Raw genomic sequence first — 23,440 nt, forward strand, 5'->3', positions numbered from 1 at the left:
AAACTATCTTCATATAATTTATATCCTTCAACAAATTGACAACTCAAACATGAAAACTACGTTCAAACAGAATGAAATGCTTAGGAAGTGGGCATTTCCCTATACTCAATTACCAATTTCATATTTGTCAACAAATTTTAAGAGATATGTATTAGAATAAATAAAAAGGAAAAAAGAAATTGACTTGGATCTTTCCATCTAACATCACTCCTTAAACCCAGTAACCGAACTGAACTAGACGATTCCCTCAAACTAAATTGTTGCGGATAACTTTTGATTAATCCGATCTATGGTCCCCACGCATAGCAGTTCCATCTATGTTTCTGTGCAGTTTCTCATAAAAGATTGATATTTCATATTTTCTTTTTATCGCTGAATTGGTGCAAAGTCAAGCCATACCAAACTCGGCCAAAATCTTAGCTCCCACTGCTGAACACCTGGAAAAAAGGGAATCTTAAAGGAAACAGTCAAAAATATTTTCTATAAACCAAAACGTGTTATGTATCTTCATCAAGACCCATATATAATTTGTTATAATATGTAAAGGCCTGTATTAGTGAGATACTCTATTTTCATACGGTATCAAATTATAAAAATGAATGACGCCAGATATTATTTCAAACGAATCTGAGCATAGAGCGATTCAGAGATGATCAAGAAGACATTTTTTCCCTAATTGCAAAAGCTTGATATATGTATTTATAATAACACCATCACAACTCTCTGACCCAGAAAAGAAAAAAAAAAGTTATCCATTAAGATATTAACATTACAGAATTAATTATGTGGTGTGTGTATATATATATATCATTGCATACAGGATTTTTTTTAACCAACTTGCAGAAATGAGAGCTGCTCTCTTGAAACACTACCAATCAATTCAAGTGTATCTAAGCAATATTTCTTGCGGGAGGACCCATCAAACTCAGCACCACCTGCAAATTAAACGATATATAATATCAATGGCCAATATGTACACTATTTAATACGAATACAATTGTGTTGCTAAAGCAGAAGCAGCAGCAGCAGATAAACAGTGGAATGCAACACCAACAATGTCCGGTCATTGCTTTTATTTTATGAAAATTTCATTTGCAAGTCTGACGGCAACCACATTATATAGTAAGGTGTGTCAGAAGCATACCTTTGGTTTCCAGGTTACTCATTGATTAGCATTTTGGTTGTTATTTTTATAACTCACAAAACAAAACATCTTCTCAAGGATTTAAATTTTAAAAACTTTACTCATGGATAATAAAAATGCATTTTTTTTACTTATGCATGGTACAATTATTGTCAGCGTAGCACTTTAGTCATGTTTGATTTCATACTATCTGCTTTCACTTATAACAACTTTTAATAGGAAAAAAAGCAAAAAGAAGAAAATAAGTAACAAGGGTAACAACCCTTGTTAACAATCAAACACAGCCTTGCAATGAAAACCAATTAGAAATAAATGGATTGACAAAGCCAGCAAAGAATAATAAAGTCGAAGAAGATTGTGAGTGAGTCAATTAAGAAGCCTCCTGTTAACTTACTGGTAAAAACACAAGCCCATGCAAGAAGCCAACAAGAACCAATGCCAAGTACATCTGAAAGTAATAAACCTGCAAAAAAGGAAGAAAATTGTTTTTATATATTCCCTTAATCAAGGAAAAAAATAAAAATAATTGAATGATAGCAGGGAAAGGTACCACAAAAAGTTCTGATCGTGAGAAGAAAAGCACAATCACTCCTACAAGCTTCGTGAGGGTGATTCCACTGTCAAAAGAAGTCAAAATGAAAATAATCAATTACTCTTTTTCAGCAAGCAAGCTCCAACTAGCGGGTCGTCTTTACCAAGCACTATAATGGGTGTAGGAGAGGAGAACTAAAAGTTATCCAACTAATAGCTTGAAATGAACAATTGGACAAAAAATAACAATGGGAATGAAAAAAAGCTCTAAATGGTGAAATAGAGAAGATTTTCAGATATCTCTAACTTCTATTCCTGGTATGTTTGGGAAAGAAGTTTTAATATGTTAAGTTACTTCCCTCCACACCACCACCCTCCAAAATCCCTGCCTTCCCCAGGTCCCCAAGAAATAAAAACAAATAGATAAATAAAAGGAAGAAAGACTTGTAAAGATAAATTAAGATAGTGCCTCAGATGTTCATAAGAGATAAAATTCACTAAAAATAGTTCCTAAAAGAACAGTTAAATTGATGAATTATCCTTTATTTAGCTTGTCTACGGTGTTTATCTAGTCTTCCAACTGCTATCATTGATACCACACCAAAACTGGGACACTGAAATAACAATAAACCTGAATACAGATGCTCCAATGGTACTAAGAGCCTTCTTCATTCTTTGATCCCTATCCCCATTACTGACCTGTTTAAGAGACGCATAGAATTCTGAAATTAATAAAAGCCAATGTGCAGTTCCTTGTTTAATATAATAATTGCCTTACTGCAGCTGCATGTTCCAGGAGAACTAGAGTTCAAGTGGAGGTTAAATGTCAAAATTAGGCAATGTATACATTTCTTCTTTTTACCACAAAGAAATCTACAGAAACCATAAGGAAAAAAAAAATTCCCACAGCCATGTATGATACAAGTAATGCAGTTCCATTACCTACTCATCCCATACTACACTGAGTAAAGGTTTGATACTAACCAAGAAAGCATTTGCTATATGAACACAGAATTCAACAGCAATCCCAATTGACATGATAAGGTTCACAACTGAGACTGCATTGAGCTGAATACCCAGAATTGCCATAACACCCTGCAAAATTGGAGAGAAAGTAAGTTTTTTTGTTTAAGGAAAAAAAAAACATAATTAGGAAAAAGGACACCAAAAGTTACAGAAACTTTATTATATTTTTAATACAAAATGGGAGGAGAAAGAAAAAGGCTGAAAAACGACACAGTATTGTAAATTTCAAGGCAGAAGATATACCATGAGATCTACAACAATCATCACCAACACCAGTACAATGATGGCAGAAATCCACAAACTGCATTTAAAAAACCAAAGAGTAACATACTAAAGTTAGAGAAATCCAAAACAAATGGGCAAAAAGAGATTTAAGGAAACAGACAAATAGGCTAAAAAGGGACCAGAGAAAGAATTTGAACCTGGATGTGAAAACCAGACAGACAATAAAAATAGCACCTGTAATTTAAGATACTCTGTGAATTTTCACATAGAGACTCATTCAGAGAACACATGAAGTATGCATGTCTACACACACACAACCTCTTCAGGAAACAGAATAAGAAATAAAAGAACAATGAACAAAAGAAAAGGTGAACATAGCAGCAAAAGCTAAAGAACAGAGCATCTCATAAAATGAGAAAAAAAAATCAGATCTCTTTCAAGAATGATGATGTGAAAGATGATACAAACTCCGTAAGTTAAAACAGTTGCTAAAAATACCAATACTTAGTAATCACATCCAAAAAGGTGAAAATGAATTTTACAAAATATAGATGCCATGAGAGAGAGCAGAAACCAGTTCTTTGAAATACAACGTGGTTGATGGATGCAAAATAATCAATACAGCATAATGGAAAACCTACCTAGCGCAATAGCAATATTTGTCAAAGCAATCGTCCAAATATCAAGATATTGCTCAAAGAAAATATAGAAGACTGAATAGGGAAAGATTTGCATCTGCATCAGATTAACATCAGCAGAAAAGTGAACTTGGTGTTAGGAAAAATATTGTTGCAATACAAAAACAAGTGATGTGAAAATGTCAAACACAAAACCAGCAGCACGAGGAAGATATTTGTAGAAAAAGAACTGTGATCATATCATTAAATTAGTGGGTTCTTTCTCCCCCTAAAGGGTCTCCTTTCATTAAACATGTTCCCCTTAGAAGCCCGTTAATCAAGTTATTGTATTTCAATAACATATCAAATCTGAAGTCAAACTATGCACTCAAGTGGCATTAACACATAGAAGACAGAACCACCAGTAAGAATGGTTCACACTCCAAATAAAGAAACTTAAGCAGAACATATACATTATAAGAAATTAATTTGATTAACTGCCATAAAGTATGTCATGGCAGTCAACATGAAAGACCAAGAAATATTCATGGCTTCATAATGAAGAACATAAAATGTGCTAAAACCATCTCTATAGCAGGTCAGCATTAGCAACAGAGAGTGTGATGAGCCAAACACAAAAATGGAAAAGTGTTCTAGCCACTAACATTTCCCTGCTTGTTCCATGAAAAGAAAAGCAAACTTGCATCCAACCTCTTGACATGAGAACTTTAAAGCTTATCTAGGATCAAGGAAGCCAAAGTAAACTATTAATATAGCATGATTGATTAAAACCTTCAATGAATCAGAAATTCTTGAGCTAAACTCCCTTGCAGCTCGCAACGCATTGACATAGTCACCCTGAGGAAAATGACGAGATCAAAGCAAAGTGGTATAATTAACTTAAGTTGTATTAGAAATACTCAAAATTCATACTGAGATCAATCAGTCAACTAAATACATAGGCCTACTTGTCCGTTAAGTGGTGTGTGGTAAGTACGAAACTCTGATGCTTTTATTACACCACTCTCATAACCTGTAAAGAAGTGTACAGAAAAGCAAGATAGGCCTCTTATTATCTCATAAGAGCAAGAAAACAAAGTTTAATACGCATAGGAAAATTTCCAATCTACAAACCATTCAAATCCACACTGCTAGTGTAAGCCCCATGACCACCTTTGGCACAATCAGCAGATGGGAGAGCATTAAGGAACCAAGGAAGCTTCTCTATGAATTGCTCTGTAGATGGGCGATCATTAACCAAATCTGAATGGCGGAAGCACTGGAACCAACTAAAAGAATGTTAGCGCTCGCAATCCTTTTAGTTTAATACTTGGAATAAACCTTGAACCTTAATAACAACTCAAATGTACATATAATGCATAAAATATATATATATTTATTTCTGTAAAACATTTCTAATTTATATGCTACTCCTAACTCCACAGACACACACAAGGAAGAGAGAGAACAGGGACAAAACCGTTGTACAGTCTTTGCAGACTCCGCCTAAGCCACAAGAACCTCCATCTGGTGAACAGCAAGGTGGCTGGAAAGAGTATTTTCTACTTTAGTAATCCAGTGATAATCATCTAAATAGCTCAACAAGCTGGAAAAAATACATCAACTTCATGCTATGCAAGCAGGATATAACTGTTTAACAATTAAACAGAAAATTGCATTTCACACACATTTAGATCTCAGCATAAGAGGGAACAAGAAAAAAAATGTTGAGCTTGAGTTAAGAACTTAATATCAATAAAAAATCCATTTAGCTAACATGAAGGAAACTAGCATGTAGCATATGAAGTACTAACTTGATCGTCTGGTGGACAGTAAGATCCATTTGTAAACTTCCGACAACAACCAAATGCCTCAGGTGATAACCATACAAGAAAATCATCAAGCCATGAAGCAGCTGGCTTAGCAATATAGCTTGATTCTGAAACCAATGATGCTCTTGATATCTGGCCAAATGATAAATTGTTTTGTTTCAGATAGGGTGTCAGAGAGACAGACAGATAAAATAAGGCGTCAACCAACTCCAAGAAAACATGCATCCCAGAGTGCTTTGATGTTAGCATTATATATTATAATGAAAGCTACTAGAAATTCATTACCTCATTCAAAAGAGAGTTAGAATCACACCGGTTGATGGAGCATAACTTGTTTGTATCTCCTGATTCCAAGCTGAGTGGAAAGGCTCATTAGATCAAACCACCGTATGGATTGCGAATAAAACCAATAATACAGATGCGTTTACAAAAAGGATTTTGGCATAAAGCTTTAGAAGAATATTATAATTAAGCTTGGATATTGGCAGTAAACTTTACTCCACTAACTCCGTGAACACATTACCCATTAAATAACTAAATTACCAACACCTCTCACAGAACATCATCCATTTTCATTTTGGTCTTATTACAAGTAAATTTTTCTGTATTTTTTAAAATATATATCCAAAATATAAAACAATTAACAAAATCTATATTACAACTATAAACTGTAATTAACTAAAATTTGCAATCCCATGAAAGAAATCATTCTGTTAATTATCCAAAAGGCAACTATAAACTTGTTTGTACCTCTTGATTCCAAGCTGAGTGGAAAAGCTCATTAGATCAAACCACCATATGGATTGAGAATAAAACCAATAATACAGATGCGTTTACGAAAAGGATTTTGGCATAAAGCTTTAGAAGAACATTATAATTAAGCTTGGATATTGGCAGTAAACTTTACTCCCCTAACTCCGTGAACACATTACCCATTAAATAACTAAATTACCAACACTTTCTCACAGAACATCATCCATTTTCATTTTGGTCTTATTACAAGTGAATTTTTCTGTATTTTTTAAATATATATCCAAAATATAAACAATTAACAAAACTTATATTACAACTATAAACTGTAATTAACTAAAATTTGTAATCCCATGAAAGAAACCATTCTTGTAATTATCCAAAAGGCAATGATGACTGAAATTTGAAGTTTCAGCATTTTAGCTGCAAACTGCAACCTGTAAGGGATAAAGAATTGATCCTGTACTACACAATTACCCTTTCTTCAGCATAGCTTTACTTACCCAAAGGATAAAAATTTGATCAATCATGTCTTTCCTAGATTGTTCTATTGCTTAGGGCATGTGTGTCCGGTCCATGGTTGACCTTCATATATCTAACGCCAGGTTCAAGGCTTCTGAATAAAGACAGGCAGAAGGCAGCAACAAGATCCAAGAGAAATCCACCTGCTTCCTTTAGAGCTTATAGAGAGAAACTGAAAATTTTTTGAGGTAGAGAAACATTCAACCTCATGCATCAGGCTTGGACTCCACTATCACCCAAGTTTCTAGACTTTTCTGACCAAAGAACTCAAAAGCTTTTCGGATAGGAATGCTTTCACCCTCACTAGCAGGATACTAAAATAAAAGTTGAGTTCAATGAGACAGTAGCACACAGCCAGCAAGCAAATCCTGACCTAATAATTTGACACTTGAACTCCTAGAAATCTAAACCTAATCCTCATAGAAAAGTATCCATTTCTAATGCCCCATAAACGAATACAGAGTTGAACAAATTCTGCCAAAATCCCACTAGCAGAAGCAAGAATGAAACTGGAATATCTCTCATCTACCTTTCTTGCTTTTCTAATATTGATAGTTAAAAGATCATCTTTCACACCCAAAAGCAGTCTCTCTCTTATGTATGTATGTTAGGATCAAACTCAGATAATTCACCTCAAGCAATAACAGTTTCTTCATCATGAAGAAGTCAAGCTCTCTTTCAATGATATCTCAAGTTAGTGATCCATATGAAAGAGGCGAACAAGTCTTATCACACAGCCCAAATGAAAGTGTATTTGCATGCATAGAAGTGTCTGTCTAAACTCTAAAGTACACCAGTTTTTGTGTATCAACTGCATTACGTGAACAATAACAGAGCTTACGTCTGAGATGTCTGACCAAGGTTAAATCATGTATGCTGATATCATGCACATCATTTAGGTAATGGTAATGGCATTCTTCAATCTCATGGACACTGCTATTGCATGGTGACATTCACCAGTTTGAAAACAACATACAGTACTTACTGAAGATTAGGTAGAGGGGGAAAGCAAGTATCAAACTGGAAAAAAAAAAGACTTGAAATAATATACAAATCGATACCTGTAGTTGTAATCCTTAACAACAAAATATAACGGTGGTCCAATTCTGAGATATTCTGAGATATTGGTGAAGTATCCCTAACACAAATATATATTGGCCAGTAAGAAAGAAGGATTGACAAGGAAAGATACAACACACCAGCATGAAAAGGAAATATCAAACCAGATGGATCAAACCTGAAGATAGGAGTCCCGAGGAAGAACAATTTGTTGCTCCAAACCCGAGTCAATCCTTGTGGAGAGCGCCTAAAACACAAGTACACAACTATTTAAATGATGAAAAATCAATTAGGGGGAAATAGTTGACACAAAATGCAAATAACTTACAATGCTTGCCAAAGCAAAAGCAACAAAGACGGCAACTACCACCACTTTGACACCCCGAAGTCCAAGAAAGGGGGCATGTATTTCCTACAGTATCAAAGGGTTTCAGGAGTTAACACGAAAGCATATAATAGGCCATATACCATTTGCTGTGACAGTTCATTAAGAAATTCGCTTGCTATAAATTCGTCAAGACAACACAATGAACCCAACTTCCAACCAATGGATATAACAATGCCTTGGATATAATTCAGAGCTAGTAACTTTGAATATCTTACTTGCATATATTTTGTCAAAAGTCCATATCCTCTTGAGTTCATGCCTAAATTCATCAAAATGGTTGGTCAGTATAAATGCTGGATTACAATGTAGAAGAATGTTCACATAAAAATTTAAGGTGTGCTTGGTTGAGTGGAAAAGTGAAAGGATTGAAAGAGGAGGGGGAAAGTGGAAAGAAAATTAATTTTGAGTCTGCTTAATAGAAAGGAAAAGTGGGAAGAAAGAACATAAGAAAGATGACCATTTTTCATCCTAATGCATAAGAACAAATCCTTACAGATTGGAACGATAAGAAGAGAGAAAATGAGAAAGATTGAAGTTAAGTGTACATTTTACAAGATTATGCATTTTTTAGAATCTTCATTTTCTTTCCTACAAATTTTCAACTCAAGCAATGAATGGAAACAATTTTTTTTCTTTCCATTTTCCGTTCTTTCCTTCCAAGCACAGTGATGGAAAGAAAAACATAATTTCTTTCTACTTTTCTTTTCCTTCAATTTTTCACCTTTTCAGTTTTCCTTCCACCCTACCAGGCAAAGCCTTAGAGCTGTACTAGACATTCAAAGCAAACAATACATAATGAATTCATAAACAACAACCTTCATCAGACTCTTCAGGAGATGATGGAATTTTTATGCACGGAAAACAGTCAATCCTGTTATCTTCAGCCCTCAGACAGTCGAAAACTATCAGTGAAACAAAAGCAGTAACTTGTAGAAGGAAGTCCAGCAAAACAGCCAAAGCTAACAAACGAAAAAAAAAAACAGAGTCAGAGAGATTAAGGCCAAATAAGGAGTTGATAATTTAAAGTTACAAGATAATGAATGTAAGCACAAGTTATTAGACCTGCAAACAGGGAAAAGACACGGCATGCTGGCATAGGAGTGAAACCTCCAACTGCAAATGCAAGAATCTCAGACAAACTAGCTAGGGTTATGGATGGACCGACTTCAACCAGGGCATTACTGATTCGTTCCTCTAAAGGTAACTCCAATGGTTGGCGTTTTACAGCATGAACCAGTATACACATGTTATCCACTCCAACCTAATTAAAATAAACAGAATGAGAAGTGAAAAAGAAATATATCAAAGAATTTATAAACTAAAAGCACATAATAATCACTGCCAAACCCTAAAAATAAAAAATCATATAGAATGTCTAACGGGATGTATAAGTTCACATTTAAAGAAAGTGGGCAGCATATTAGAGACCAAAATATAAAAACTAGGGACAGATATCTATGACAAAGTGTATTTATAGTCTGTTTTCTATGGTGCATTAGAATGGACACATGTCTGCCCCCTCAATTACGACCACAAATTGAGAATAAAGCCATCATAAGAATACAAGTTTCGGTTTCAGAATAAATAAACAGTGAAGTATTGACTGATGGAATAAACTGTTCGATGTATGCATATGAATGGAAACCTTTGCTTTAAATTAGTAAAACCCAAATGTAAAAAACTCAGCAGGTGTAAAGTCTAAAAGACTTGTTGACAGGGAGAAGGAGAATAGGGATCAACTCAGGACTACTTGTTATTATAATCTAGGATGCAAATTATCTCATAGAAATAACTAAAACAAGAATGCCATTTAAAACAATCTGATTGAAAACTTACAGCCAAAACCAAAAAAGGTATCACTTCCATTATGATCAATGTTGACTTGACCCCGAAAGCACTGAAAAACCCAACAGATCCAAGAACAGAGAGCATGACGAGAACAACTCCTGAAAGACCAAGCAAGACCTGCAAAACGGTAAATGAATGGTAAGCTACAGAAACTTATTATTGCCCCAAGGACAAGAAAATTTATTCAATTTCAACAGAAAATAGCTTATGACAAGAATCTATGTCACATGGACATAATATACACAAGAAATATACAAAGGCATGCATGAGGAAATTTCTGTCTCTATTGATGAATGTACCCATGATGAGTAAAAGAACCCAGGAATACCACAACATTAGGCACTAGGTGATCAAAGAGACATATAGTAGACATGGAAAGTGCTAACAAACCAAACAGTTTTTAGTGTGCATCAAATTAAATATAAAGAAATAGTTAAAAACTTAGAAAAATACCTTGGATGAGATATAGAAAGTAGATAGACGAGATGCATCTCCCAATGTGATAGATATGTAAGCAAACATCACAAGATAGCTTACCTGAAATGAAATTAAATTAGGAGGAAAGGGAATACGAAACAAACAAATATTTGACAAGTAAAAAAACAGATACAGAAATAACTAGAATCATTTCGGAAAAGTTGACTGCTGAGAAAAGAACAAGTTCCAGTAACTTACCGCAATTGTTATAATATCAGCGGTGCTCTCCCTTTTCAGTTCTTCCTCAATTGAGCTTTCAGATGAAAATGAAAGAGAAAGATTTCTAGACTGAACTAAAGGTAGCAGCTCCTCCTGTCATGTCCATACAACCATCCAAGAGTAAGTAAGACATTTTCCCTCTGACTGCACAATTATAGCAGCTCCTCTTGATAATCCATACACTAGAATATCCACATCCAAGAGAATGTAAGAAACAAATGAACAGTTGTACCTTTGCTAACTTAATAAAAGCTTTTTCCCAAGCCACTGCCTTCCCATTCCCATTGCCTGCTTCATCAATTGCATTATTAACTGGGTAGGTCACAACAAATGCAGAAGCCTGAATTTGAAATGAAAGAGTATTAAAGAATAAGTATGCACTCAGAAAGGCAAGAAAGGATAAAAAGCAATTACCTCGGAATAATTGATCCCAGAAAATCCCCCTAATGCAGTGCTAGGATCAAGTGGAGCCTCAAATGCACTCAAACAAGTGTCTGAAGAAGTGTAATGCTGAAAGAGGGGAACAAAGGAGACAAAATCAAAGACATCATAAACATCCTAGTGAGAATCATCATAAATATAATGCTAACAGTAACAAGCATAGGTGTTCCTAACTTCGAAGAAAAGTAACTATGTTAAATGACATACAACAGATATTTCACAGTGTGGCTGGTTATGGTGGGCCTCAAATGTTCATCTATGATCAAAATGAAAAGCCTTCATAATCATGACATGAGCTTTGTCGTTTTAAACTGAGCAATCAATCCCAATTCCTGCCTCAACCTTAAGGCAAAAGCCTCAAACCAATTGACATCATAAAACAGAAGTAACATCGGAGTAAACTTAAATCTGACAGGAAAAGAAAGGAGGATGGATTCAATAGAATTGCATGCCAACAGGGAAACATCTGATTTCTTCCATGATTATCCAGAGACAACAAATACAAGTACAAATGCACATGCCCACCTACACATACAAATACATAGAGATAAAAAATAATTACCTGAAAACAGTACTCAGCATGTGAAACTCCTCCATAGTTATCAAAGTTTTCCCGATCGATCTTGAAATACTAGTGGAAAGTCAAGTAACAAAAACAAAGATGATTATGCTTTAGTAAAGCTAAGAGGTAACTCGAATTCTTTTTACTTAATTTCAAAAGGCACTATAGATATCTTGAACCCTGAGACTCGCAAATACAAATGCAAGAAAACCTGTAGAACACTCTGAGTAGCACAATCTTGGCCAAGAGGCTTCAAGCAAATATCAGTCAGAGACACTTTCGAACCAGAATATGTTGCACGAATTCCATCAACCTGTCAATTTTCAGCAAGAACAGACAAATAAGATGATGCAAACAGAAAACAAAACATGTGATGTCTCACTTATATCAGTGACTCAGAAAAGTAGCAATAAGTGCATTGTACCTTCTCTTGAATTTCAAAAAGCAATTGGATGTTATCATCTGAAATAATACTCGGTGGCTTCCCATGTGTTTTATCAGGCAAAGTGGCTAATATAAGCTGGATAAAAAAAAAATTAAGTTTCAGAAAAATGTCATTGCTTTAATATAAATTTAGATGGTGTCTCAATTCCATTAAACTGAGATATAAACAAACAGATAAACAGTGAGACAAAGATACAGAAATAGAGAATGTGTGTCAGTTAACAAGAATATATATATATTTATTCTCCCACTCAATCTTCAACTTTTGGCATAGAGAATTCGATCAAGTCAAAAAGTGGAGAAAATTTTTAAGTATAGTTAGATCAACTTAAACATTAAAGTCTTGAGATATGAAATTAAACTTGAATGCTCATGCCTAACCTTTCCGTAATGATGTTCAATCAGCAAGTAACTAAAGTGATAGCATCTACCTCACAGCTTATATAATTGTCAGATGAAAAAAATCCCTAAAATATGCATTACAATTTTATGTGTGTGGCTTTCTAGGTTCCTCCACTCAGATGTCCGTTTTCAATTTGACATTTAGTCAGGCATATTAAGGCACCTTGTAACCAAACAGACTAAGATGACGTTTAAGCTTAACTATATAACTTTTGTCACCTATAATTTCCAATTCGAACTTTCTAAAAGAATCTTAAGATAAAGTCTACTAAGGAACAGAGCTCAAGGAAGGCAAGAAATAGTTTCTCTCCTCTTTTATACAGGATATAAAGGCAAATTAATTGTTGAAAGCATTTATTCCTTCCATTATTTCAGGAAGGAATGGGGTAGATGGATGGGGATTGAATATGGAAAAACAAATCATATCATAAATGAAGAAAAACAAATGAAAAGAACCTGTTCAATTCTGTAGAAGGGCGCAAGGTGACTGTCAAAAAACTGTTTCTCTTCCGCTGCCTTACTTCCATGGCCTACCCACAACTATATGATAACATCTGTCAAGGCTTGATAGTATGTAGAAGAGCAATGGTATAAAGCAAACAGAAAGTATGATCACACACAATACATGTCCTCACAGCTTATCCAAGGGGCAGTCAGGTACCAAAAAGATACTTTAAGTTCAAACAGCTTCTCATCCAAATATTTAGGAATGGAAAAAATATATGGAAAAACAATTTTCCTTTCCCCTGTTTTAGAATCGATACAAGAAATTGAGCAGACAAATGAAAAGGGTCTACAATGGGCTTAAAACAGGAGAATTACAAAAGCACAAGGAATCAAAAGAAGAAAGATCTAATTACAGCAAAGAACTATTTCTAGTAAAATTGAAAAAGATCTGTTTCCTGACAAATGTTGTCACAAGATTGTAACAGTCCCCACCCCCACCCACCCCAACTGATGGACTAGAAAAAGAGAAAGGCACAAGAATAAGATTAGAACTAAGGCATTGATGATAACTCACAATAGTTTCTAGGATAAAGATGAATTATCATACCTTCTCTGGCCTTGTCTCTACTTCGATACGTATGAGACCAAAACATAGCACAATAACAACTGCCAATGATAAACACAGTACAAGTGTAGGATTTCTAGCAACCCATTTTCCATAACTCCTGGACACAGCAAAACCAAACATTTAGCACATGCTATATATTTAATTATCTAGATATATGCATATGCATGTGCATATTCTGCGTTCGCATGTGAGACAAAATCTAATTATGCACATGTTTACCTGTAAAAGCTTGACATATATCCTTGAATAAAGGAGAGTTGTGCCCCATTTTTCAATTGCTCAGTCACCCCACGTCCCTGATTTCAAGATAAAGAGGCACATATTACATCTAAACCTCAAAGTCTACCCAGTTCTTTTTAAGAGGACATATAACAAGCTGAATAATAAAACAGGAAAAAAGAAAAACCCTAAAAATCATTTTGAATAAAATGAAAAGCAACATTATACTGCTAAACCAATATAATTGCATTAAAAAAGCAAAGTTTCAGCAGCCTACTAGGACATCTTATGAAAAATCCAGTATTTCAATAATCATCATTACTCAACAATGGAGATCATTTCCTCAATGCATACCAAATGCTCAGTTGGAGTCTTGGACAATCAAATATTAACAGATCAGGGACAAAATCATGAGTAACTGAACAAAGTTATGAGTTTTATGCTAAAAAAATCTCAGAGTTTAACATGAGTACTGAACGTTGAAGAAACAGGAGAGTGACAACATATAATCCCAAAAGATACTAATAAAGTCTGCAAACAGACAATACACATCCCCAGCACTTAATAAAACAAAACATATAATCCCAAGGATTTAGGCAACCAGACATAAGTTCTTAGGAACTGGTTCCTGGAAATAAGATAATTGTTAAGTTCAAAATGAAGCCCTTGACTACTTTAACTGATGCCAAAATGCCAATAATATAGAATAGTAATATTAGACGGTAATGTTGGAATTCCTAAGATTAAGGACAGAAAACTTACCTTATTACTAGGAGTTCCCTTGTAAATAGAAACTAATCTCAGTCACTGATTCTTAGGAAGTTACTGTTTTTTAGGGATTGTTTTCCTTGTTTGTGTTAATTCCTCTCTTTATAGGTGTAAACTAATTAGCAGAATAATAACAATCTTTTTCTAAGTTTCTTCATGGTATCAAGAGCTTTAGGATTCATTCGATCCTGCTCATTCGTCTCTAATCTCCCTTCCTAAAAATCCCTCCGGTTTAGTCCTCCTCCCATGGGTGATGTCAATGAAACTCTGTCTGAAACTGAGACTTCACAAATAACTCAGAATGTCAATCAGGGAATCACTCAAGGTGAACTTAATTCCTCCCTTATAATCACCAATCATCGGCTAGATGGGAAGAACTTCGTGCAATGGTCTCAATCGGTCCTTATGGTGATTCGTGGTCGTGGCAAATTAGGATACATCAATGGAGAAATTCCACGACCAACCACAGCTGACCCGACTTATGCCACTTGGGAACTCAACAACTCGATTGTAATGGCTTGGCTAATTAATTCGATGAAAGGTCATATAAGCCGCACCTATCTCCTTTTCAAAACTGCAAAAGACATGTGGGATGCAGTCAAAGAAAACTACTCGGATCCTGGAAACGCCTCTCAAGTATTTGAGATAAAGCTTAAGTTAAAGGACATCCGACAAGGGACACTCGAAGTAACTCACTACTACAACAATCTGAAAATTACTATGAGGCAGATTGGGGTGAAGGCTTGGAACATACCAAGTTTATGACTCACCTCAACAATGAACGTCTTTATGAGTTTCTAGCAGGACTGAACCGTGAGTTAGATGAGGTCCGTGGCCGAATTCTGGGCAGATCACCTCTCCCAACCATCGGTGAAGCATTTGCAGAAGTTAGAAGAGAAGAAAAGCATCGTCTTGTCATGATGGAAGACTCAAAGGAACCTAAACATGTGACAACTCTTGGCAACCGGCCTACTGAGACCTCTACCCTCATCTCCAGAGGTCCACAGCCACAAAAACCACATACTGGAAATGATTCTGGATCAACCAGACCATCGTGTAACCACTGCAACCGTGTTGGTCATACAAAAGAAAAGTGCTTCAAACTCCATGGCTATCCTGAAAAAAAACAGAAGGATAATAAGACTGCCCTGTTATCCTCCACTGCTGCAGATGATTTTCTCGATGTTCGCCTAACCAAAACCCAACTTGAGACTCTCCATAAGATACTTGGTACTTCCACTGCTCATGGATCTCTAGCCACCCAAGGTACTGCCTTCAATATTGCCTTTGAATCTAATAATCAATCCTCTTCGATACTTGATTCGAGTGCCTCCAATCACATGACAGTAACTCCACTTTGTTTCACACCTACACCCCTTGTCATGACAAGTCCCGAATCTGCATAGCTGATGGTTCTTACTCACCTGTGGCTGGAGGAGGAAAAGTACAAATAACAGAGAATTTTTCTCTCGATAAAGTCCTACATGTCCCAAACTTGTCCTGCAATTTACTTTCAATCAGTAAACTTACTAAGGATGAAAAACTTCTTGCTAAATTTTTCGCAATTGGTTGTGTGATACAGGAACAGAAATCGGGGAGGATGATTGGCACTGCTAAAGTTGATGATGGACTATATGTTTGGAATAAAGACAGCACACAAGGAGGATTGGCTCTATCCACTTCAAAAGAGGACACGATTATGTTATGGCACCGTAGGTTAGGGCATCCAAACTTTTTGTATTTGAAGAAACATCTTCCGCTGTTATTTCGAAATAAAAGTATTAATTCCTTGAAGTGTGAAATTTTCCAATTATTCAAACATACCCGTGTGCCATACCCATTAAAACCATATATCTAGTCCCAACCATTTGCATTAATCCACAGTGACCTATGGGGAGCCAGCCGAGTAAAAAATATTACGGGGGCTAGGTGGTTTATAACATTCATTAATGATCACACTAGGGTATGTTGGGTCTATCTCCTCAAAGAAAAATCTGAAACACCCAAAGTATTCCAAAATTTTCACTCAATGGTTCGAGCCCAGTTCAACTCTACCATACATACTCTCCACACTGACAATGGGAGAGAATACTTTAACTCTGTCCTAAGCCCATACCTTTCTGACCAAGGCATCATACACCAAAGCTCTTGTCCTGACACTCCTCAACAAAACGGGATCTCCGAGAGAAAAAATCGACATCTCCTTGCTGTGGCTCGAGCCATTATGTTCACCATGAATGTTCCCAAATACTTATGGGGAGAGGCTGTCCTCACTGCCTACTATCTCATAAACCGAATGCCAGCAAAGGTCCTCAATTTCCAAACACCTCTAAATATCCTTCTAAAGTCCTTTCCTCTATTTCGTGTTCCTAATCTTCCAGCCAAAATATTTGGTTGCAAATTTTTTGTCCATAACCACACAAAAAGGCTATAAGTGTTACTCACCAACCTTGCGCCGAATGTTTGTCTCTCGGGATGTTACCTTCTTTGAAAATGAACCATACTTTGCAACATCTCATCTTCAAGGGGAGACTTTCAATGAAGATGAGACCCTTAATACTCTCCTCATTATACCTCATGATCCTACCACTACTATCACAAACAAGCCTAACAACCAAGGTGCTATGGTAATCCCAGATTTAAAGACTGTTTCCCCTGTGCAGCAAGAAGTTAGCCCGATCCTTCCCAATAACAATACCACCACCGAAGTACAACAGCCGCCTGATCAAGGAAAACAGCAAAAACAGGTTCCCGAAATACAGGTTTACTCTCGACGGAATCGTTCTCTTGAAACTGATACAACAGTGCCAATTGCATCCCCAACCGAGGACTGTTCTGAAACAGAAGTCTCACCTCCGTCACCATCCATCTATCTTCCAATTGCAGTTCGAAAGGGCACAATGAGCTGCACTCAACACCCTATTTCTTGGTTTGTGTCCTATGGAAATTTATCTAAGTCTTACAAAGCTTTTGTGACTAATGTTGATTCTGTAAAAACTCCAAAAAATATAGAAGAGGCTCTTGAATCAGCTGAGTGGAGACAAGCTGTGATGGAAGAAATGAAGGCCCTCAAAAACAATGAAACATGGGAAGTCTCGGATCTACCTAAGGGAAAAAAAACAGTAGGATGCAAATGGATCTTCACTACGAAATTTAAACCCGATGGCCGTATTGACCGATACAAGGCTCAACTTATGGCTAAGGGCTTCACTCAAACTTATGGTCTTGACTACGACGGACGTTTGCACCGGTTGCCAAGCTAAACACCATTCGAGTCCTCCTATCTCTTGCTGCCAACCTTGATTGGCACTTGACTCAATTGAATGTAAAAAATGCTTTCCTCAACGGGGAATTAAGTGAGGAAGTGTACATAGATTTCCCACCCGGGTTTGAAGAAAGCAAAGGCCAAGTGTGTAAGTTGAAGAAGTCCTTGTATGGGCTGAAACAATCTCCACGGGCGTGGTTCAGCCGATTTGCAAAAGCTATGACCAGTAGAAATTATATTCAAGGGCAGGCAGACCACACCATGTTCTACAAGCACTCGGAAAAGGGAAAATGCTGCATCCTCATCGTTTATGTGGACGATATCATATTAACAGAAGATGACTCAAGCGAAACTGTGAGGTTGAAAGAATTCCTTGGTACAAAGTTCGAGAGACTTGGGGAATCTTAAATACTTTGTTGGTATGGAGGTAGCAAGGTCCCAAACAGGTATTTCCATCTCCCAAAGGAAATATGTTCTTGATCTACTGTCAGAAGTTGGTTTGATGGGCTGCAAACCAGCCGAAACCCCTATGGAATTTAACCTTAAATTGGGAACTAATGAGGATGGAGAAGAAATCGACAGGGGGAGATATCAACGACAAGTAGGAAGACTCATCTACCTATCTCACACCCGTCCAGACATAGCCTTCAGTGTAAGTGTTATCAGTCAGTACATGCATGCCCCGAGAGAGAAGCACTTGGAAGCTGCATATAGAATATTAAGGTATCTGAAAGGGACTCCTAGTAAAGGCCTGCATTTCAAGAAAACTGCCAACCAGAATGTGGAAGTCTACACTGATGCAGACTGGGCAGGTTCTGTTAACGATAGACACTCTACAAGTGGCTATTGTAGTTATGTTTGGGGTAACCTCGTGACGTGAAGAAGCAAAAAACAGTCTGTTGTAGCATGCAGCAGTGCGGAGGCAGGGTATCGAGCACTATCTCATGGTATATGCGAAGGAGTTTGGATACAAAGACTTATGGGGGAACTAAAAGTGCCTTACACAGGCCTATGAAGATGTACTGTGACAACCAGGTAGCAGTCAGCATAGCACATAATCCTGTGCATCACGATCGCACCAAACATGTGGAAATAGATCGCCACTTTATAAAAGAAAAATTACACTCAGGAGAAGTGTGCATCACCTACCTACCTACTAGACAACAAGTTGCAGACGTGTTAACTAAAAGTTTGAACAGAAACATGTTTGAGGAACTTATTGGCAAGCTGGGTTTGATAAACATCTACACTCCAGCTTGAGGGGGAGTGTTGGTATTCCTAAGATTAAGGACAGAAAACTTACCTTATTACTAGGAGTTCCCTTGTAAATAGAAACTAATCTCAGTCACTGATTCTTAAGAAGTTACTGTCTTTTAGGGATTGTTTTCCTTGTTTGTGTTAATTCCTCTCTTTATAGGTGTAAACTAATTAGCAGAATAATAACAATCTTTCAGGTAATAAAGCTAAGTTGCAAAAAAGAAACACCCAAATATTGCAACATTTCAAAGCAGAAAAATATCATATTGTAATCTCAAAATCCTAGATGGGAACAGGTAAACAGAATTCTACTTGTAAGTGACAGTAACAAAGATGTTAAAATGAAAAGGAGGAAGGAGTTCAATGAGAAAGAGGGAAGAAAAGATATATTTAGAACATAGCTAACATATTGCTATTTTTCATCAATTAAAGATTGGCAATAATATAAGAATACCAATTGCAGCAGACAGCAACACAACCCGTTGGAACTCCTAAGAATCTTTTTTTTTTTTTGAAAAAATAAAATTGAACGCTACTCAGGTTCAGAAAAGGTAAATTGCTCTTTAATGCAACTCCCAAACTCAAACTCACCATACTATGAGAATGTCCAAGTCAACCATGTACTGATAAGGGAAGTAATAATCATCATTTACCTCCAAAGCAAGGTTCACATCATATTGCATGTTAGACAAATTTGATTCATCTTCATCTGCTGACTTCAGTAATGGTTCCCTGTCGGATGCAAGTATCCTTTCTCTTTGCCGATGAAACAATGCCCATCCGAAAAGTCCCAAAACCAATATGATATATGCTATAGCTAATGCAAAGTCAATACATCTTACCTGCAAGTGACAGTCAATATCACTATATATACAGAACATACGTCAATAAAACTTTTCACAAATGGAAATTAACTGATTCAGCCATGAGGTTTAAGTGTTATGCAGTATGCACTAGCGTCGTTAAGTCATTTAAACTAAAACATAATAACTTTATCTAAAGGAAAGCCATCAATTAGACCTTAATAGGTCCAATAGTTATTGAGCAGTGATCTTTTTTCGATGGTGAAGGAGGTTCAGAATTGGAGCATTGAGGTGATGAAGGACAATCGCCACAAGAGCAGCCAAGAGAGGTGTCACCACATGAATACGTAGAAACGTTCATCAGCTCCATTCCAGATAAATCAGGAACAGTAGACTTGAAATCAATAGCATAAGGTGAACCAGGAAACCCAGGAGGAGCTTTCTGACCAATAAAATCAAACCACTCTGGAAAGAATCAACATATTAATAAAATACTATTGCAGAACAGCTAAAAGTCATAAGCAGGTGATGAAAATATACTACAAAGGATTCGGCTGGACCACACATAATATAGAAGGAAGTATCTTCAATTATAGTTTTAACTAGTTTCATTAACAAGAAAAATGCACATTGCTTCCCAGCAGCCAAATTCTTTGATGTGAGAAGAACCATGAGTTTTATGGGTTTAAGCAGGTCGCTAAAAGAAGATAAGTCAACCTCCATTGACTTAGTGATGTAATCCAACAAACTGTTCATTCTTTGGTAAAGACTATATATTCCAACTCTATCTGTAGCATAAGTTCTGTCCATCATGAAGTGACATAACTGCAGGAAATGAATGAGACCAACCCATCCTTTATTATCTTTCACCCCAAACTTTGCAGAAAAAAAAAAGGCAAAGACCCAAGAGGAAATCCATAAAGTTCAGCTTTTTCAGGAAGGATTTCCTCCAAGCAATCAAGAGATAATACCATTTTATTTTGAACTTCCTCCATACTGCTTAATTCACTCTACAGAAAAATCACTTTTGTTTTCTATGCCAAGACTGTTGATTCAGAAAAGAAAAGATGCTTAAATCAAATTTTAAATGTATAAATAATACTCAGCTAATGGGTGTCAGATGATACTTGGCAAACTGTTTTGGCAATATAAATTTTCAGCCATGCACTTAACTTAAATTCACCTTTAAAGTTTGTTGCCCCAGCTCCTATGAACTGAATGGCTCGTGTATTCATGGTCCCGAACTTTACCTCCTTACAGGAGTCATAAAGCCCTTCTCCAAAAGCATCAGATACAAAAAAGTCGATGCCATCCACTGTCAAGTTGCCATTAATCTGACAAATTAATAAAACAATGGGAATCAGTTAAACAACGTTAGACATATAAAGTGGAAAACAAGAGGTATGTTAAATCAAAAGCATGGAATGGCCTTTGCTCGTTAGCCTGTCCTAACCTCTGAAACGGAAGTCACATTGATGAATAGACTTTGATTTGGAGAGCATGAAAGCTCGCAGAAAAGATTTAAGAAGTTCCTCAAGCACGCTGGACAACCAACAAGGAAAGGAATGGCCTGACAAATAGCACACGTTACAGATAGTGGGAGAAAAGCAGATTAATGGATACAATACAGCAGATAAGCTACAAGCACCCCCAAAAAGAAATTATACCCTTACCCTGGGTATCATCATAAAGGTTTTACCTGCTGAACCTGTGCCCGCAATGTGTTAAACTGATCCTCTGTGCAACAAACATTACCGCTTATTGATGGACACAAACTTTGAATTTTGGCAGAAAACAGCTCATCAGGCTGATAAAGCATGAAATAAATGTATAAGGAACATAAGAAGAAGAAGAAGAAAACAGTGTCAGAACAGCTTTAAATTTTGGCAGAAAACAGCTCATCAGGCTGATAAAGAATGAAATAAAGATATAAGAAACATAACAAATAAAACATTAAGTGACAGAAATTATACTTGAAGGGAAAACAATCAGAGAAAACAGAGCAATAAAAATGTAAAATGAACAAGCAAGAAGTTGCTCACCTTCACAGATGGAGAACCATATGGGCAATTTAGAACTTTACCATCACTTCGTTGTCCGCAAATATCATACATTGCACAATATTCTTCGGAATGCCTCTCCCTGGCCAACAGACCACAAGTGTTTCAATTCAAACAAAAGAAAATGAGGCAGAAAATACCACAACCTTGTGACAAGAAATTAAAATTAAAATAAACAAAAAAAAAGAAGGTTGCCATCAGAGATTAATCAGCTCTTAGTAATTGCAAGACCTGAAAAATATTCTGGAGGATAGGCTCAATAACTAAACATGCAGTCCAAAAGAACTAAAAAGAATTGTGCTGTAAAAAGCTGGGAATTGTACACAGCACATATTAACCAAATCGCAGATATTAAACACACATCAAGCTTTGAGACTGAAAAAAGCGTTACCCCGAAGTGAGATAAGAAACTGAAAAGCCACCAGAATCAGTCTTCTCTGCGCACAGTCCTTGCATCAATAAAATTAACTAGAAAAAAGGAACAATTTAATTAACACAAAGTGAGTATAAAGGGCTTCTAACACTGTACGAACAAGCTTCTATATCCATTTCAGCCAATTATATATAAAACTTCACAGTTTGAACAAAAAATACTGAGGTTCTAATTTTTTGAGCAAAATCTGATATTCAAAGTCAAACGCAAGTCGATAAAGTTACAGCTCCATCTTGTAAGCGTTTGGCCATCCTTTTTTCACTTCAAATCAAACAATAAACAGCTTACAAATAATAAAAAAACGAAGAAACACCATAAATAGCAATAACGGTAAGAATTGCACCATAAATAGCGGAATACCCAAATGAAATCTCAAGTAGAAACTAAAAAGTTCCAATTCAACTACGATATAGTGAACCCATTAGCGCCTTGTAGCATAGCATTGTAATTTAACAACACAAAAACAATTCATTCGGAAAAACCAAGAAATCCATGGTCACGGTATCATCACAAAAAAGGAACCCTTAAATTCAATAAAAAGAGTTGAAGAAACAGCTTGTCAAAGTAGGATCAAAGAACAGGTTCTTGCCTGTAGAAGAGAAAAAGCAGCGAGAAAACTGGGAAACTTCATCCTTAACTTTACAAGAACGAAGAGTGAGGTTTTAGTTAGTAGATGAAAATATAGCAAATTTTGCGTGATGACTTAAAAAGGACGAAAGCGAGGTAGGAAATTGCCATTAAACAAAGAAAAATACCTGTACAAAGACACAGTCGTATTTATTACACATAATTAACAAAGGACAAATTAATGTAGAAAATGCCAAAATGGTAAACTTTTTTATTTTTATAAAAAATAAAACTCCATAGGAGTCTTTATGCTATAACTTGATTGCATTTTAGTTATCCTAGTTAAAGAAATAGCAAATTGGTATATATACATTATAGAAAATAACAAAATAGTCCTTCAGTTAAAATTGTGCTAGTAAATATTCATTTTCGTGTTTTATATTAAATTGGAATAACAAATTTAATTTTTAATATTTATAATTTTACTCAATTCGATCTTTAATTTT

At 36.0% G+C, this 23,440-nt stretch overlaps 1 protein-coding gene across 1 annotated transcript; it reads right to left on the bottom strand.

Moving 5' to 3' along the window:
• Positions 1-650: 650 nt before the first annotated feature.
• LOC107925446 (NPC intracellular cholesterol transporter 1) lies at positions 651-23,110 on the bottom strand. The gene is made up of 39 exons (XM_041112787.1): positions 22,957-23,110; positions 22,326-22,402; positions 21,917-22,016; positions 21,574-21,681; positions 21,328-21,444; positions 21,058-21,208; positions 20,092-20,339; positions 19,725-19,913; positions 13,782-13,858; positions 13,542-13,659; positions 12,944-13,027; positions 12,066-12,161; positions 11,853-11,954; positions 11,642-11,710; positions 11,053-11,148; positions 10,871-10,978; positions 10,618-10,731; positions 10,396-10,479; positions 9,931-10,059; positions 9,157-9,355; positions 8,910-9,053; positions 8,310-8,353; positions 8,035-8,118; positions 7,885-7,953; positions 7,709-7,785; positions 5,661-5,730; positions 5,358-5,507; positions 5,024-5,089; positions 4,678-4,822; positions 4,512-4,576; positions 4,336-4,401; positions 3,568-3,661; positions 3,124-3,160; positions 2,945-3,002; positions 2,660-2,770; positions 2,307-2,374; positions 1,695-1,761; positions 1,539-1,607; positions 651-935 (listed from the first exon to the last, which is right to left on the bottom strand). Exons 1-39 carry the CDS (start codon positions 22,996-22,998, stop codon positions 891-893), a joined length of 3,837 nt encoding a protein of 1,278 aa, XP_040968721.1. The 5' UTR covers positions 22,999-23,110; the 3' UTR covers positions 651-890.
• Positions 23,111-23,440: the final 330 nt, after the last annotated feature.

This window comes from Gossypium hirsutum, chromosome A01 (genome assembly GCF_007990345.1).
Source record: "Gossypium hirsutum isolate 1008001.06 chromosome A01, Gossypium_hirsutum_v2.1, whole genome shotgun sequence".
In the NCBI taxonomy this organism is placed as follows: domain Eukaryota; kingdom Viridiplantae; phylum Streptophyta; class Magnoliopsida; order Malvales; family Malvaceae; genus Gossypium; species Gossypium hirsutum.